Source organism: Babylonia areolata, chromosome 5 (genome assembly GCF_041734735.1).
Source record: "Babylonia areolata isolate BAREFJ2019XMU chromosome 5, ASM4173473v1, whole genome shotgun sequence".
In the NCBI taxonomy this organism is placed as follows: Eukaryota; Metazoa; Mollusca; class Gastropoda; order Neogastropoda; family Buccinidae; genus Babylonia; species Babylonia areolata.
Genome location: NC_134880.1, coordinates 49,939,116 through 49,958,473, shown reverse-complemented (window position 1 = coordinate 49,958,473; position 19,358 = coordinate 49,939,116). Strand labels below are relative to the sequence as shown.

General features: G+C 39.2%; 1 protein-coding gene across 1 annotated transcript in view; it reads right to left on the bottom strand.

Moving 5' to 3' along the window:
• Positions 1–19,358, bottom strand: part of LOC143282136 (ATP-binding cassette sub-family C member 4-like) — a 49,806-nt gene that overhangs the window by 12,447 nt on the left and 18,001 nt on the right. Inside the window, exons 8-22 of the mRNA XM_076587664.1 lie at positions 18,705–18,917; positions 16,902–16,955; positions 15,335–15,376; positions 14,170–14,361; positions 13,308–13,402; positions 11,027–11,113; positions 10,468–10,564; positions 9,138–9,275; positions 8,670–8,816; positions 7,995–8,032; positions 6,772–7,052; positions 5,888–5,967; positions 4,750–4,900; positions 3,001–3,231; positions 2,002–2,102 (exon numbers count right to left, since the gene is read on the bottom strand). Coding sequence (XP_076443779.1) covers positions 2,002–2,102; positions 3,001–3,231; positions 4,750–4,900; positions 5,888–5,967; positions 6,772–7,052; positions 7,995–8,032; positions 8,670–8,816; positions 9,138–9,275; positions 10,468–10,564; positions 11,027–11,113; positions 13,308–13,402; positions 14,170–14,361; positions 15,335–15,376; positions 16,902–16,955; positions 18,705–18,917 — 1,947 coding nt within the window. The remainder of the gene's footprint in view (positions 1–2,001; positions 2,103–3,000; positions 3,232–4,749; positions 4,901–5,887; positions 5,968–6,771; positions 7,053–7,994; positions 8,033–8,669; positions 8,817–9,137; positions 9,276–10,467; positions 10,565–11,026; positions 11,114–13,307; positions 13,403–14,169; positions 14,362–15,334; positions 15,377–16,901; positions 16,956–18,704; positions 18,918–19,358) is intronic.

The following is a 19,358-nucleotide window of genomic DNA, read 5'->3' as shown; positions in this document are numbered from 1 at the left end:
ACTGGCTTAAACCTAAACCTCCAACTTGCATGTACTAATCGAGTTAATATATTTTAAACTTTTGGGGTTTGCACTGAATGCACTTTGTGTGCTGTCTCTGTTGAAAGTTAGAGGATAGTGTGATAGAAGTAGTAGAAGTAATAGCAGCAGCAGTAGTAATGATAATAATAATTCTAATGAAGTGCTCTTCTATAGCACTGTTCCCTAACAGAAAGGCTCATGGCGCTTCACAAATCAGCAAGAAAGAAACAACGATACTCAAGAAAATTCAAATACAGCAAACAATCACACATGGCGCTCCATAAATTACATGTTACAAAAGAGAACCAACAATATGAAAACAATGTTGTGTTGTTGTTTTCCTGATTTATAGTTTAAATAATGCACAATAACGATTAATATTATCAATAATTACAAATATTATTTTTGTATGTCTGTATGTATGTATGTCTTAAATATTAAACTCAAATAAAAATGTTTAAAAATGTTTATTAAAAAAAAAAGAAAAAAAAAGAGAACCAACAACACTCAAGAAAAAGAATCAACACAAAGACACAATCACCATCCTCACATCATGAACAGCTCACTAACACACACACACAACACAAAATCATACACAGGCACACACACACACACACACACACACACACATAGCACCTCCCACCCACACATATACATTTGACACTGGAAAAAGTAATACATACCTCATATAACAGCAAATTAGACTAAACTCTTACTCAAATGCAAGACAAAAAAGAAGTTTTCAGCTGGGACTAGGAAGAGTCTAGGGAAGGGGCCTTTCGCAGGTCAGCAGGCAGTGAGCAGCAGACAGTTGGGGCTGAGAAACTGAACAGTTGGTGACAGAAGGTTTTCAGATTAGTGTTCAGTATCCGAAGTAACCTTTCAGCTGTAGATCGAAGTGACCAGGAAGAGAGATACTGTGGGAGTGTGCCATTAAGGTTTTCAGATTAGTGTTCAGTACCCGAAGTAACCTTTCAGCTGTAGATCGAAGTGACCAGGAAGAGAGATACTGTGGGAGTGTGCCATTAAGGTTTTCAGATTAGTGTTCATTACCCGAAGTAACCTTTCAGCTGTAGATCGAAGTGACCAGGAAGAGAGATACTGTGGGAGTGTGCCATTAAGGTTTTCAGATTAGTGTTCATTACCCGAAGTAACCTTTCAGCTGTAGATCGAAGTGACCAGGAAGAGAGATACTGTGGGAGTGTGCCATTAAGGTTTTCAGATTAGTGTTCAGTACCCGAAGTAACCTTTCAGCTGTAGATCGAAGTGACCAGGAAGAGAGATACTGTGGGAGTGTGCCATTAAGAATTAAAAAAGCGGTACGCGAGCGTGGCAATTCTCAACTGAATGCAGAATTTAACTGGAAGCTAATGCAGCTGTTTCAGCAAAGGGTGTAATATGTTCACGTTTAGATTTCTGTGCTACAAGCTTAACTGTACTGTTCTGAACTTTCTGCAAATAACTGATGTGAACAACTGGATGACCCTCGAGTACCAAACTGCAGTAATCCAGACGCGAGGTAACAGCGGAGGAGACAAGTCTAACCATGGCAGTCTTTGAAAGATATGAATGAATGCTGGCAATTTAGTAGTTGTAGGTGGAGAACACTGGACTGAACCTAAGCCTCACAGCTTATATACCTCCCATCAGTTGCCATATTTCAAACTTTTCGGGTTCGCACTGCATATGCTTTGTTTGCTGTCTCAACCATCAAATTTTACAAAATGTGTAAGAAATCTTGCACACTAAACAGAAACTGTAAGTAGTCTGTGCTTGCTTTATTTTTGCGGTGGCAGATTGTTGAAAACATATTTTCTATAATTTATTGTTGTTGTTTTTTAAAGTAAAGAAAGAAGAAAGAAAAGAGTGTGATATTGAGGAAAAAGAAGAAGAGAAAACCAATACAGTCAAACAAACATGTAAGCACACACACACACACACAAACACACACACACACCACATGGAATACAGTCAACTCACACTGTTTCCCAGGCAGACGATGTATCGCACCAGTGACTGTACAGGCATAAAGAACGTGACGCAGTACGTGATGCACAGAGCAAGGAGTCCCACATGAATGTCTAAAAAGAACACACACACACATGCATACACACATACAACGTAGTTACAACAGTCTGATACTAAAACCCTACACTAAAAATCTAACCCAATGTTTATCACAAAGTGAAATCCTGCATAATGCTTGACAGCATATATTAATAAATGATTATGTAAGTTCTCTCTTGTTTTGTGTAACTATAAAGAAAATGGTATTATCTATGTATTCCTGATACCAGTTGTGTGTTCTTAATGTAATCTGTGCATTCTTCATGTTATCTGTGTGTTCTTGAAGTTAAATGTATATTTTGTTTATTTAAAAAAAAAAAAAATCAGAACCTAAACAAATTAACCCCCAAACAAGCCAGCTAATTACCCAACACACACACACACACACACACAAACGACAGCCACAAAGTCTCTAGCTTTCTATTGACATGTATATTTGTGTTTCATACCGATGAATCAGAGTAATGCATGGATGTGAATAAAATGTGTAGACTTATCTCTGACAATATCTCCTGTTATCATTATTGTTATGATTATTATTATTATTGGTACTTACACATAGCGCCAACCTTCTGTCAGAGACCAAACTCCAAGCGCTTTACCAACATACAGTCATATGCACAACAGGCTGAATTCCTGCCTGGGAAGAGCCAACCTTAGGCGCTCATCATTCATTTCCACTGTTATTCAGTCTGGCTTTATTCATGCAAACATGTATATCAGTTTCAGTTTCAGTAGCTCAAGGAGGCGTCACTGCGTTCGGACAAATCCATATACGCTACACCACATCTGCCAAGCAGATGCCTGACCAGCAGCGTAACCCAACGCGCTTAGTCAGGCCTTGAACGTGTATATCATTATTAATATTATCATTATCAAAGTCCACATCCCCCTACCCCTCCCCCAACTCACTTCCAACCAAGGTGATGCTGACATAGATGACCACAGAGAGGAAGAAGATGACAGCGAAGACACAGATGAGCACCAGCCGACTGTGAACGCACAGCCCCAGGAACCGCGACCAGCTCAACTGGTTCAGGTGGGAATCGAACCCCTCCAGAAAGTGGTCCTGGCGCCTGAAGGCCCTGATGGTGTGCAAACCTTGGAGGGTTTCCAACACGTCCGCCATCACTGGCTCTTGGGCTGAAAGCACAGACAGCGGAATGATCATGGACTGTGGTATCATCACAGACAGTGGAATCACCAAAAGACTGAGGCCCGATAGTGTTTCTCGGCCATATGGGCAGTGAGTTGATAATATCCACTGTGTCCAGGGCTCCACAAAGGAAGGCGTGACCCTATCCTCTTCTTCTGCTGTTTTAACCTATCCAAACCAATGTTAGGTACTCATTCACGCCTTGACCTTGAATTTAGATAGGTACATTGCTGTCACAATGCCAGTCACTATACGAGGTTTGAAAAGAAAAAACAAAAACAAAAAAACAACAACAACAACAACACACACACAAAAAAAAAGAAAAAAAAAAGACAAAAACCTGGTGACCCTATATATATACCTTGAATTAAAATAGGTACACTGCTGTCACAATGCCAGTCACTATACAAACAAACAAAAAAGACAAAAACCTGGCAACCCTATATCAACAGATGCCTGTGGACTGCTGGTGATGGGACTACAGCAGATGAACCTGGGTGTGGGTGTGTATAGTGGCAGCAAAAAAAACAAGAACAAAACAAAACAAAAACAAAAATTTAAAAAAAATTTAGTTCTGTTAAGCCTTTTATAAGCTGTATTGTGATGACCCTGACGTTTGATCTCTCAACTAACCAGTTAACCATATTCACACACACACACACACACACACACACACACACACACACACACACACCAAGCACACAAACACACACAAAAATACACATACAAACACACCAGGCAGATGCTCCAGTATGAAAGCCGAACGCAAGATGTGTCAGACATTAATTCCACCATCACACACACACACACACACACACACACACACTCACACAAAACACACATACACACCAACACACAAATACACACATACACACCAGGAAGATGCTCAGCTATGAAAACCGAACAAAAGAAGTGAGACATTAATTCCACCATCACAAACACACACACACACACACTCACATACACACACACGCACACACACACACACACTCACATACACACACACACACACATTCACATACACACACACACACACACTTACATGCACACACACACACACACACACACACACACACACACACTCACATACACACACACACACTCACATACACACACACACACACACTCACATACACACACGCACACACTCACACACAAACATACATGCACACACACACACACACACACACACTTACATGCACACACACACACACACTCACATACACACACACACACACACACACACACTCACATACACACACACAGAGGCACACACACCAGAAAGGTGCTCAGTAATAAAACCCCAACACAAGCAGTGTCAGACAATAATTCCACCATCACAAACACACACACACACACTCACATACACACACACACACTCAGTAATAAAACCCCAACACAAGCAGTGTCAGACAATAATTCCACCATCTCAAACCTAACAACAACATCAACAAAAGCATAAAAAAAAAAAATCATTTGCCATATAATCAAAACACTAGCCTCACCTGTCTCTTTGAACATGCGCACTCCTTTGAGCGTCCTGGCACCGAACACCTGAAGAGTCACCATGACTGCTATCACAGGTACAACAGCTATCACCAGCCAGGGGTTGATGGCACACATGATCACCATTAAGCCAAAGACACGCAGCAACACCTGAACAGCAGACGGCATTTTGGAAATTACACGTAAGTATGTACATGGAGTGTGACACTGGAAAGAAAAAAAGGTACCCCCCCGCAAAGAAAAAAGAGAAAAAAAAGATTAAACACAGACAGGCTGACAGACAGACATGCAGACAATGAAAGAATGCGCATGCACACACACACACACACAAGCAGAAAAACAACAACAAAAACATGTAGTTGGTAATTCGCATGTTTTGAGCATGCCATAAGCTGTTCTTGTTATGGCTCACATTTCCAAAAAACATTATTATATTGGTTTTAAAAATAAAATCATATTTAAAACACACAGGAACAGGCAACATAATGATAAAATTGATTTGTACATCTCCAGCTAAACTACAATCTTTCACCTTACCATGTTATTACTTTTCAGAAATCAAAGTAGCTTTTAAACAATGCACTTTGCTCTTAACTTCAAAATAAATCTTTATAATGCACACTGTTCTAATCACAACTTGATCCGAATCAGAGTTTAACATGAGACCAAAAAAAATCAGAAAAGTACACGACAGTAAACTGGTTTGCTTTTAATGCCAAGATTCCTGCGCTGTGAACCTACTAAAGTGAACAAAACCCGAGCAAGTTTGTTCGAATACAGCACAACTATGCTTGCTTCTCAAGATTTAATTACATACTAATTCAAAAGTTCTATTCTATATTCAAAACAATCATTGTTCAAAAAAAGAAAAAAAGAAAGAAAATCCATTCTTCTCCACAAAAACCCAGGGTACACAACTTCTAGCTTAAAATCCCCCATCTTACATCTAAACACTGACTGTTCTTAAGACCTCTCGGCCAAGAAAGTGGGGATTAACTTGGGCAAGACACTTTCCACCAAAATCAGATTGTAGCCCAGATAGTTGGGACAGCAGTTACTTCCTCTGCTGTTCTGATGATCATTGTCGGACACAACTGACTGTCATACACACACAAATAATGACTGCCATGTACTCACATCCGCTGTGAGGTAGGACAGACAAGGAATGGCCGCGTCAATGACAGAAAGATGGCTGGAAAACGTGGTCATGATGGCATCTGAAAGAGAACAAAATTGTCATTTTGTTTTTTCTACCAGTGAACTCTTACTTTTTGTGAAGCCTCTGTGAAGCGCATAGTTCCAATGCTTTTTCAATAAGCAGTTTGATGATGCTACATCAATATATCAAAAATATTAGTTTTCTGTTAACCAATAAATAAACATACATCTTCCCCTTTTTTTTTTTAATTGACATTTACTGATGTCATGTTTCCTTAAAAGTATCCATATTCTGGATATTTCATGTCATGACTTGCTACACCCATTATCTTTAACAACTGATCCACCCGGTCCCTACTCACAACTGAGAATCATTCAAGAAATCAATCAATAAAACATAATAAATCCATCAAACAAAGAAGTGAATACAACAGTCAATACATCCACATATAATCAGTCCTTGCTAAAAAGTGAATAAACTGGGTTTGAGTCAATGAATGTGGTTCCTGATTCTTTAAAATACATACAGGTGAAATATCATTATGGTTCTTAATATCTATGAGCTGTTGAATACCATATGTGTATCATTCACTTTTACTAGACAGCATTCATGGGCAAAATGTCGACTTTCAATGTGAGGGTCCTGGGTTCTAATCTCAGTACCTAAGTCCCATCAAAATGGTGGTAGGCAAGGACTGGTACTTTGTATTCAGATATCCAAGATCAAATTTGCTGACTTGCTAGTGCCTTAATCCCCTTTATACACACAGAAGATCAAACACTTGTCATTAAACATCCTGAAACACCAACCAGTCGAAACAAAACACACTACTCAGCCAACAACAACACAGTCCGGTACCTACCAGCTGACTTGACCAGGAAGCAGCCGGCCTTAGCCCTCATGAGAGCTGTCAGCATTTTGTCGTGGCACCTCTTAGCGGCAGATACCAGAAGTTCCACGAACGCCAAGGCAAACACACAGCCTGTCACTGCCCCCACAGCCACAAGCACTGTGTACAGCTCCAGACGCTCTGCAGCCAAGGATGCCAGACCTGCCTCTTTCCCAATGCTGCTGGGAATGTTGGCAGGCAGAGGAGTGGTCTGGTTCCTCGCTGGTGATGAAGGAACCGTCTGAGAGCTGACCCTTGGAACAACCAGGAATAGTTTGCCATTTGTTTGGGGTCAGCTGGGGATATTTGCCATTTGTATGGGGTCAATCAGGAATATTTGCCATTCGTTTGGGGTCAGCTGGGAATATTTGCCATTTGTATGGGGTCAACTGGGAATATTTGCCATGTCTGGGGTCAGCTGGGAATATTTTGCCATTTGTATGGGGTCAATTGGGAATATTTGCCATTTCTATGGGGTCAGCTGGGAATATTTTGCCATTCGTTTGGAATATTTGCCTTTTTGTATGGGGTCAAGTGAGAATACTCTCCATTCGTTTGGGGCCATCTGGGAATATTTAAGATCAACTGGAAATACCTGCCATTGATTTGAGGTCAACTGGGAATTTCGTCATTTGTATGGGGTCAAATGGGAATATTTCCCAATCATTTGAGGTCAGATGGGAATATTCGGCATTCGATTGGGCTAACGAGGAATATTTGCTAATCATTTGGGAATACTGGACATCAACAGCTTTATAAGCACATGCATGAATAACTTGATTCCAAGAACAGGCTTCTACTTCTGCATTACAACACAGTTAATGTTTTTGAGATGAGACAATTTCAACACGGTCCAGTATGCAGCATGCACTTAATGCATGAAAAAAACACAAAGAACCCCTAGCAACATGATGGAGTTGTCCCTGGCAAAAATCCTAAAATGCTTCAGGAAAAAATCCAATCTGATAGTGAAACAAATACAGACTATGGAGTCTGCACTGGTGGGTCACGGTAAAGTATGTGCAGTTAAATATAGATTATGCAAACACTATGACAAGGCACTGTCCCTAAAAATTCCATCCAGAGAAATATGATCAGCTGCAAAACAATACAAATCAGCAACACAAAGCAACGAAATACAGACGGATACAAGACAGTACAACAGACTGCAACTCAACATGATACAGAACACTCACCAGGTTGCCAAAGTCCAGTCGGCAGCCAACACAAGAGCCTGAGGGAAAATGTTTCATGTGTTGTTATTCTTCAGTGCAAAACGATTGGAAACACAAAACTTTTCTGTAAAGTTAACAGTCTTCGTGACTAAAAACAGAAACCATGATAATGGAAAAATAAAGGAGGAAATGAAGACAACATACAAAGGCAAACCCATGGACACTTTATTGAACACACATCTCCACTAAAGTTAAACATGCATGATGAGTAGTTTATTTCTTTACTGCCAACCTTCTACTTCCAAATGGTTTAGATGCAAATCACCATCAATTTCTGGAAACTTTTATGCCTTTATTGTATGCATCGTTATACCATAAAGGCAATAAAACATGGATTGTGGGCACATTATGTGTCTGACATTAAAAATTCTGACTTTTGGCACACAAGACTGGAATAACAAAGTTAATTAATAAGGCAAATATGTTTTGTGAAGAACATACCCCTTCCCTCCACAAACCAAACATACAAACGGTAACAAGCAACTTCTGCGCACAATTAAGGACAAAGAAAATCAAAGAATTTTGCAAAAAAGATATGTGTTTTTTTTGTTATTTTTTTATAAAAGCATTGGGTCATTACGTTAGCATCATACCTCAATCATAAACAAAGGAAAATAAGATTAGTCAGATACACACCTGTGCTCCAAGCCACATGACCACAAACAAGGGCAAGAGACTCCAAAACACTTTGCCTCGGAGAAATGTGAACAGCAGGTGGAAATCTGACTGCCTGGAGAGATCGTCTGACTTGACGTCATCTTTCTGAGCTTTCAACAACGCCAACTGCAATCATAAACAGTGTGGAACACAGTGAAGTGGTTATGGAGGCAGGAACATACCCAGCATGCACATTGCTGAAAATGGAGTATGGCTGCCTAACTGGCTGGGTAAAAATGGTAATAAACCAAAAGTCCAATCATACATTTGCCAGAGGAAACACTTTTATTGCCATGGGTTCTTTTTCAGTGCATCAAAAGCATGCTGAAAACGGGACCTCAGTTTATCATCTCATCCAATTGACTAGATTCTCAGTTTGATTTTCCAGTCAAACTTGGGAGAAAGGGAAGTGAACACTAACCCTCAGGCCACAAGTGCTCCACTTACCCGAATTCTGAAGTTTTCTTCCTCTGCTTCCAGCTGATCTCGCTTGTGGTGGTGTGACTGTTCTGTGCTGATGAATTCTCTGATGTTCACTCCTCGCGATATCAGTTCTTCATAGGATCCCATGTCATACAGCGAACCCTGAGAACACGCACACAGAATATGTTATATAGATTTATAGGTGCATACTGTCTCAACTGTTATGTATATGTAATATAAATCTATAGGTGCATACTGTCTCAACTATTATGTATATGTAATATAAATCTATAGGTGCATACTGTCTCAACTATTATGTATATGTAATATAAATCTATAGGTGCACACTGTCTCAACTATTATGTATATGTAATATAAATCTATAGGTGCATACTGTCTCAACTGTTATGTATATGTAATATAAATCTATAGGTGCACACTGTCTCAACTATTATGTATATGTAATATAAATCTATAGGTGCATACTGTCTCAACTATTATGTATATGTAATATAAATCTATAGGTGCATACTGTCTCAACTATTATGTATATGTAATATATATCTATAGGTGCACACTGTCTCAACCTTGACGTTCATTTTCTTACATGAATGCAACTTTTCCAACAGTCAAGTTAACACTTTCACCAACAGGATAGGGCCACATACATCAGGTATAAAAGGTGAAAGGCCCCATAGACTTTTACGTCCACAGGGGCAGCCAATTCATATCCACTGTGTGGAGGGCTTGGCACAGGGAGGCGGGGGCCCAATCCTCTACACCTGCTGTCTTATCCCTCCCCAGCCTTTAGTCAGGTACCCATTCCTGTCTGGGTGGAGTGGGGAAATTCAGAGTAAAGTGCCTTTCCCAAGGACACAACATGTCAAAACAGGGCTTCAAAATCATAACCGGTGAACACTGGGTCACAAGTCCAACACTTAACCGATTCTGCTCCCCCATGTCAGATATATTTATATTACTCACAACTTTCTATTGTCATAAAATACACTGGAAGTCAAGAACTCTACAGCAACTCCATCACTGAGAAATGTCTTAAAATCAAGTGACAGGTGTCTGAGAGTCAGTTCACTTCAGTTTCATTTTCTCGAAGAAGCATCACTGGATGAATTCATATACGTTACACTATCTGCTCAGCAGATGTCTGACTGGTAGTGTAACCCAATACACTTAGGCTTTGACAGGAAATAAAAGGAATTACAATATAGGGAAAATAAAAATTACTAATGTGAGAGGTCAGAAAACACTGTAAAAAAAAAAACAACCCAATAAACCAGCAACAAACAACAACAAAATCCCCATTAAAGCAAAACAATACAAAATAAAGATGCCATACCTCTCTGAGAACAGCGATGCGACTAGCAGCCTTCAGAAACTGGAGATTGCGTGTGACGATGACACGTGTCTTGGATTCCAGCATACCTGATACACACCTGCAGACAGTTATGTGAACTTTACGTACACAGTTCAGTTTCAGTTTCTCAAGGAGATATCACTGTGTTCTGGCAAATCTATATATATACCACAGTCATCTGCTAGACGAATGCCTGACCAGCAGCATCACCCAAAGCGCTAGTCAGGCCTTGAGTGCATGCACATATATTTGTATACCTATCAGAGTGGATTTCTCCCACTGAATTTTGCAAGAGGACATCAGTCCATCCATTTGTTAGAAACTGCTACCTATGGAAACAGATGCACACACAGACATGCACAAACACACATCTTACAGATATACACACACATACAGATACACACACACACACACACACACACACACAAACACCTAAACTGTCTTATTTCACTTCTATTCCTGTTAAACTTCTTTCACAATATCTCAGGTCAAACCAGTCAAGTTTTTCATTAGATTTATTTTTTACTGTGTAGTTACTGACCATCTTACAATGTCCTGGCGTGTCTGGGTGTCCACAAAATTGAAGATCTCATCCAGTAAATAAATATCAGCATTGTGGTAGACAGCCCTGAAATAAAACCAACAGAAATATGTCCAGTTTAGTTTCGGTTTCAGTAGCTCAAGGAGGCGTCACTGCGTTCGGACAAATCCATATACGCTACACCACATCTGCCAAGCAGATGCCTGACCAGCAGCGTAACCCAACGCGCTTAGTCAGGCCTTGAGAAAAAAAAAAGAAAAAAAAAAGAAAAAAAGATAAGCGTACATACATAAATAAATAAATAATAATTATGATATAAAAAAAAAGATAATAGTAATGAAAACAATGATAAAATAATAATAATAATAAATAAATAATTAAATAAATAAGACAACAATGATGATAAATAAGCAAATAAATATAAAACATGAAGACACACATTCACACATACACCCACACATGCATAACAGATATGCCCCCAAAACGCAGTTTCACAGATATGAAAGCACAGTCAAATACATATAAACGTACATGAGCTCCAACACACACACACACACACACACCACAAATTTCCCTGCACCTCCTCTACCCCCTCCTCCACACACTCATTTCTAATATGTCTAATGATTCCTGTTTAAACATAGCAAAATGTCAAATGGTTCCTGTTTAAATGAACAGTTATCATTCATAGATCAGAAAGACTTTTAGTAAGAGTGAATACCTCCGACAAAGAAAAATTTCACATGACGATAGTGGATAGTGCACAAAATTTCCTCACGCTCAAACACACACACATGATCACACACACACAGGTTATAAGATCCCCCTTTGGTACACTGGGGCACTGTGAATGACATAAGCCACAATCTCTTTCCTTAAGATCAAAATGCTCAAATTCACTGAGTAAACATGTGCAATGGCAACTTGGGATTAGCCAACAAAGGGGGAAATAGACAACAGTAAAATATATAAGAATAAGAATAACTTTATTATCTCCAATTAGAGAAATTTGGTGAGGTGCATTATCACGACAAGTGAACAACATGAGAGACCATCACTGTAAAAAAAACACAACAACAACAGTTATTAAGATTATAACGAAGACACAGATGTAAAAAATATCACTACACTGTTTTGTACATTCATTCCACACATTGCAGGGAATACTTCAAAATGTAGAAGAAAAAAAAGAACCTCCCCCCACACCCCTCCAAAAAAACATTATTTTGAATAATTATGATTGTGAGCATAACATACTATATTGCACACTGATTATGATTAAGATAAGAATAACTTAATTATATCACAAAGATAAATTGCATCATATGCGGCAAAACACAACCAGACAACCAGTACACACATACATACACCTGCGCGCGCGGGGTAACAACATTAAACATTACTTGATTAAACAGGAGTAATAAACATGTTTTCAAATACAAATAAAAGCACATACACTTGAAGGCAGGAAAAAGAAGAAGAAAAAAAAGGTGGGCACTACACTACAGTGACACGCTCTTCCCTAGGAGAACTAGGAGAACAGCCTGAATTTTATACAGAAATCTGTTGTAACAATCCATAATACAAGAGAGGCAAGCCCTTCAAGACTCACTTGTGATACACTTAAAAAAAAAATCCAAGCTTTTTATGTACTGAGTATAATTTCAAAATGTAATGCCATGAGAAAGATCAGTTTAAAGCAAATTAAGTCCCCTAGCATTAATTAGAGTAATTTCCCTTTTTTACTATCTGCACCAAAACGTTTGCAAAATAAATAAAACTTCCATGCTGAGCAAAAGAAGTTCCTGTTTGAACAGAAAATGATAATAATTACTGCTCTTGTTGTTGGGTCAGAATATCAGATCAAAGTGTCAAGTTTAGAGAATACAAAAAATATAAACATAACAGTAAATGCAGTTTGCATATAATTAGGCTTCATTTTTTATTTTTTGTGCCCATCCCAGAGGTGCAATATTGTTTTAAACAAGATGACTGGAAAGAACTGAATTTTTCCTATTTTTATGCCTAATTTGGTGTCAACTGACAAAGTATTTGCAGAGAAAATGTCAATGTTAAAGTTTACCACGGACACACACACACACACACACACAGAGAGACAACCGAACACCGGGTTAAAACATAGACTCACTTTGTTTACACAAGTGAGTCAACAATACAAAATAGGGAAGCATATTCTTTTTTCTTTACAACAGACCACCAAGGGAAACAACAAACCAACTGACAGACAAACATAACAACAGAGTAGGAGACAGTTCCTCACCTTGCAAGAGTCAGTTTGGCTTTGTATCCACTGCTGAGCTCAAGTCCTCTTTCTCCGACCACAGTTTCATCCCCCTTCGGCAGGATCTCCAAGAGCTGTCCAACAATCCTCCCACTTACAGTAAGGATATCATGTGTATAAAAAAAAATACAGAAGGGTGTAAAAGCCAAGCGGTTACAACATTGGACTCAGTTTGAGGGTCATGGGTTGGATCCTGGTATAGACAACTGGTGGGTTAAGGGTGGAATTTTTTTCCAATCAGCTAGTGCCTTAAGTACAATTCAAGCAAAAACAATTGAAAACAGCCTAAGAAAAGCTATCAGCTATTATACTAAGCTTTACAATCATTTGAAAACCAAGAAAGAAAAATCCAGGACATTTTTTTCAAATGAAAAAACAAATTTTCAGCAAGGTCACAAGTCAGAAAAAGAATTGTTAGAAAATTATTTCAGAAACTTATGATAAGTTCTAATGCACAAACTTCCAGTTTCACTTTCTATGCAACTGTGACTTTAAAAATAGGTAAAACTATATTTTTGAAATGAGACACTGAATATTTCACAGAATGCTTAAAACATATCCATAAATGCCTGAGACATTATTCTATCATTTGAATACACACACATGCTCACACACACACGCACACGCACACACACACTCATGCATGCACGCAAGCATGTACACTCACACACACACACACACACAAACTGAAACTGAACTGAAACACACACAACCATGGAAGATTTGACACAAGTACATTTACGTGCACACACACATACAAACACACACACACTTGAAAAACAAACACCAACAGGTGTCCTCACACACACACACACACACATCACCACCAGCAAAAACATACCTTGTTCAAAGAACATGCTCTGATGACCATCTCATATCTGGCTGAATCATAGGAATCCCCAAACAGAATGTTGTCCCTCACAGACCCAGAAAACAGCCAGGGCTCTTGGGCACAAAACGACACTCTTCCGTTCACAGAGATCTGCCCTATCTCGTACGGCAGTTCCCCAATCAGTGTCATCAGCAGAGATGTCTGAAGAAGCACACATATAAAAAATACAAATCACATGCGCACGCACACACACACACCAGCAAATCAGCAAATAACCCCCCACCCCCACCCCCCCACGTAGATGTAACCACACATTAAAAATAATGCAAAGAAATATACATGTTTATGAAAACAGACAGAAATGTATACACCCCCCCCACACACACACCCCCCAACCCCGTTTTTGTCATTGGTTGTTATTGTTCCCCCCCCCCCCCCACCTTTCTTTGGCCAGTGAAGAAGCTCATGTGAAGCATTCAGAAAAAGAAACAAAATAGTGCTGCATGAGCTCTATGCAAATGATACCCCCCAAAAAAAGCAACAACAAAAAACAACAACAACAAACAAACAAACCCAACAACAACAGCAAAAAACAACAACACAAAAACTCACACAAAAGAAGATAAAAGAACAATGAACACATGTATGAAAAAATACATACACAAGACACACGCAATCAAACACTTCAGTAGCTATGTTTGAAGAAAAAGCAGATAAATACTTTTTTTTCTGAGACATGAACCAAGACATAGGAACTATAATCGGAAGGGAGTTAGGGGCAGAGGCTAAGGAGATTAGGTCGAGTGTGTGATGTGTGTGTGAGAGTGAGAATAAATGAAAAAGATGGAAAACATAAAAAAAATAAAAATAATAATCCCACTATTTGTGTAAAAAATGAATATGTATGTGTGTGTGTGTGTATATATATATATATATATATATATATATATATATATATATATATGTATGTATAAGATATGCACACACACACATACATATCTACATATAGATATATCAGTACAGTTTAGGAATCAGAACTTATCATTTTCTTAAGATTTTCTTCATGAGAAAATAAAATATTTTGTGGTATAGCGAAGAAAGAACATTTCTAGTATGTGCTGTATGGCAGAAGGGAAAAAAATTGAATAAAAAACAGCAACATTGTATTGCCTACCTTTCCTGACAGTTGTGGTCCAATAACAGCTAACAATTCTCCCTGCAACAAAAAACCTGGAATTAAACATTATTTCATAAAATTAAACATTGCTATCACAACTGAACATTTCTCAACACGGGAATTTTTTTGTAGTGTTACAGCATTAACATATTCATTTTATTTTCAACTTCTTCCTCTGCAGCAAAACAGAACAGTACATCCAAGAGCTTTAAAGATGTCCATGTTGTTATCTTGTGCAAGTGACAGACTGAATGTCAGTATTTGTAAGTTTGTATTCAAAGCATTTCCAATACGAGCAAATGCTGTAGAATCATTACCTATATCCATGTAGTTCAGTGATAGTCCTAATATTCATTTCCCTGCATTAATTACTTTTGTCTTTGTGAACTTCATTGATAAGGATATGTGGTCTGACAATCAAAATATTTTAACTTAAAAACGAAAAAAAGAACAGAAGAGTATGCCAGTGCTGACACAGTTTAAACAATACTGACTTGAAAATGAAAAAAATAACAGAACAGTATGCCAGTACTTACACAGTTTAAACAATACTGACTTGAAAATGAAAAAAAGAACAGAAGAGTATGCCAGTACTGACACAGTTTAAACAATACTGACTTGAAAATGAAAAAAAGAACAGAACAGTATGCCAGTACTGACACAGGTTAAACAATACTGACTGGAAACTTTCTATGTGAGAAAAATATTGTGTCCTGAACTGAAAAATCTTAATTACAGCAATCAATCCTTCAACTGTCCCTTTCTGTCAGTCTCTTCTCTATGCCACAAAAATATGCATGGACATATGCTGGCTGGCACACACCTGTACAAGTGGAGTGATGGCCTAGAGGTAACGCGTCCACCTAGGAAGCGAGAGAATCTGAGCGCGCTGGTTCGAATCACAGCTCAGCCGCCCGGATATTTTCTCCCCCTCCACTAGACCTTGAGTGGTGGTCTGGACGCTAGTCATTCGGATGAGATGATAAAGCGAGGTCCCGTGTGCTAGCATGCACTTAGCGCACGTAAAAGAACCCACGGCAACAAAAGGGTTGTTCCTAGCAAAATTCTATAGAAAAATCCACTTCGGTAGGAAAAACAAATAAAACTGCACGCAGGAAAAAATACAAAAAAAAATGGGTGGCGCTGTAGTATAGTGACGCGCTCTCCCTGGGGAGAGCAGCCTGAATTTCACACAGAGAAATCTGTTGTGATAAAAAGAGAAATACAAATACAAATACACCACACATCTGAGTGCTACCAACATTGTATTGTATTTTCACTCTGTCAAAACATACTTCTCTGTGTGAATTCAGGCTGTTATCCCCAGGGGGGGCACACTGCTACGGTGAAGTGCTACACATTTTTTTCTGCCTTCATGTGTATTTTATTTCCTATCAAAGTGAATTTTTCTACAGAATTTGCCAGGGACAACACTTTTGTTGCTGTGGGTTCTTTTACATGCACTAAGTGCATGCTACTCACAGGACCTCAGTTTTATTGTCTTACCTGAATGACAATGACAATGACATACACATGACAAACATGATAGAATCAAAACAATTACCTTTTTCACTTGGAGAGAGAGATATTTCAAAGAAAAGGCATGCTCCACATCACTCTGAAACAATAAAAGTCAAATATCATTTTGATCATGAATGTACACAAAGCAAACAATAAAAAAAAAACCCCAAAAAACCACCAAACAAAAAACCCACCTCCCCCAACCCTACAATCTATGACAAAAAACCTGCATAAAAATATCAGAAGATAACAACACAAACATACAAGACATCGCTTGCACTAAACTCACGCACCAGGACACACCTTCTAACTTCTGTACATTGTTCTATAATTTCTATCTATTTACAAACCAAAGAGCTGTGCAGAGGAACACTCAACGAAGGAGTACATACAAGCGTGTAATGGAATTACTGAGGCAGAAGACCTTGAACATTCAATCCTTAAAAAGGTTCAAGATCCCATAGCCTTTAATGGCCATCGGTGGAGTGAATTCATATCCACTGTGTCTAAGGCTGGGCATGGGAAAGCAGGGCCCAATCCTCTACAGCTGTTCAAAGCTTCCCCAACCAAAGGTACCCATTCACATCTGGGTGGAGAAGGAAAATCAAAGTGCCTTTCCTACGGACACTACACCACGCCGAAACGGTGCCCTGATCATTGGTGAACACAGAATCAGATGTCCAGAGTCTTAACTAATTCTGTCATGGCTTCTCCATTCTTCTTCTTCTTCGCTCATGGGCTGCAACTTCCGCGTTCACTCGTATGTACACAGGTGGGCTTTCACGTGTATGATCGTTTTTACCCCGCCATGTAGGCAGCCATACTCCGTTTTTGTGCATGTTGGGTATGTTCTTGTTTCCATAACCCACCAAACGCTGACATGGATTACAGGATCTTAAACGAGTGTATTTGATCTTCCGTTTGCATATACACATGAAGGGGGTTCAGGCACAAGCAGGTCTGCACATCTGTTGACCTGGGAGATCAGAAAAATCTCCACCCTTTACTCAACAGGCGCCATTTCCGAGATTCGAACCCGGGACCCTTAGAATGAAAGCCCAACGCTCTAAGCACTCAGCCATTGTGCCTGTCGCTTCTCCATTTGAACCTTCTGCTCCACATGCAGTACGCCGTCTGATGTCACTGGCACATTACAAACCCAAGATATACATGCTGCTGCAATCATCCTCACTTCAGCTGACCTTGCAATGCAACTGATCCAAGATCTTACAAAAGTACCGTTTTCTTTAATTTAAAAAATGTTAACCACAGTTAATCACCAAAGGAAAGTAGTTTCACATATCCTAAAAGAAAAAAAACAATTTGCAAACAAAAAAACAAAACAAAAAAATCAGAGCTTATCACCTCAGGAAAGGAACTTACATATCCGAAACAAAAAACAAATAAATCCTAATCACACAGACCAACCTCATGCTGTGCACATGTAAACATTGATACTAACCTCATGGAATATTTGTCATGTTTGACAATTTGAAATTTGCTACGGGGTGGTGTATGTGTCTTTTTGCTTCTGTATGTTGTTTCACTTCTGCATGTTGTTTTCTATTTTCCATTCCATTTCATGTAGTTCCATAGAACTGCAGCCAGTTGACTGGCAAGAATCCTTTTTAGAGCATGGAGCACCATGAGTGATTGTTTGTTATTTGAAACTTCTTGAGATTCTTGTTTTTTTATTGTCATATTCAATTTGTGAAGAGCCAAGAGTCTCTCTGTGAGGAAACAGCGCTGTAAAAGAGTATATCATTATCACTATTATTGTGCTTTAATTATCTGTTGTATAGCTGCGTTGGTGTTTCTTTGAATAAAGTTTGTTCAAAATACCAACCTCGTGCAGTAAACTCTTTGTAGAGCTGGTGCTGTCACGAACCCGACGCTTCTGGAATCTCTTCCTGCCCCCAGTGTGAACCGTGGGCCAGCGAGCTGTCATGTGATCGATGTCAACGACCCAGTCAGCGTAAGGCTCGTTGCGATAGGAGACCGTGCGGTGCAGACGCAAATCTTTGATCTGTTCCTTCTCTTCGTCAAGCAGCAAGAACGCCTGAAAATGGGACCCGTAAAATTGCATGGATCTCTTGATACGTATTGTGAAGAGATGCATGAGAGAAAAGGGAAAAGACAGCGAGAAAAGAATGAGTAAAGAAGTAGAAAAAAAGAAAGATAAAAAACAACATTCAGTGAGTAAACTATACACAATCACATACAATACGTGTGCAACTTTCTACATGCACTCCAATCCATCCATATCCGAAAAATGCATATGCAAACATATAAGCAAACACACACACACACACACACACCAATCCATTCATCCCCTGCACCCTCTCCACCTACACGTGCACCAACTCACCTGTTCTTCCACCCCCTGAACTCCCCCACCTAACCCCCAACGCAACTTTCCAACTGACCTTGATGTTGGACGAGTGGACCGCACGACCAGCCAGTCTCTGAAGGCCGACACCGGGAAGTGGTGGGCAGACAC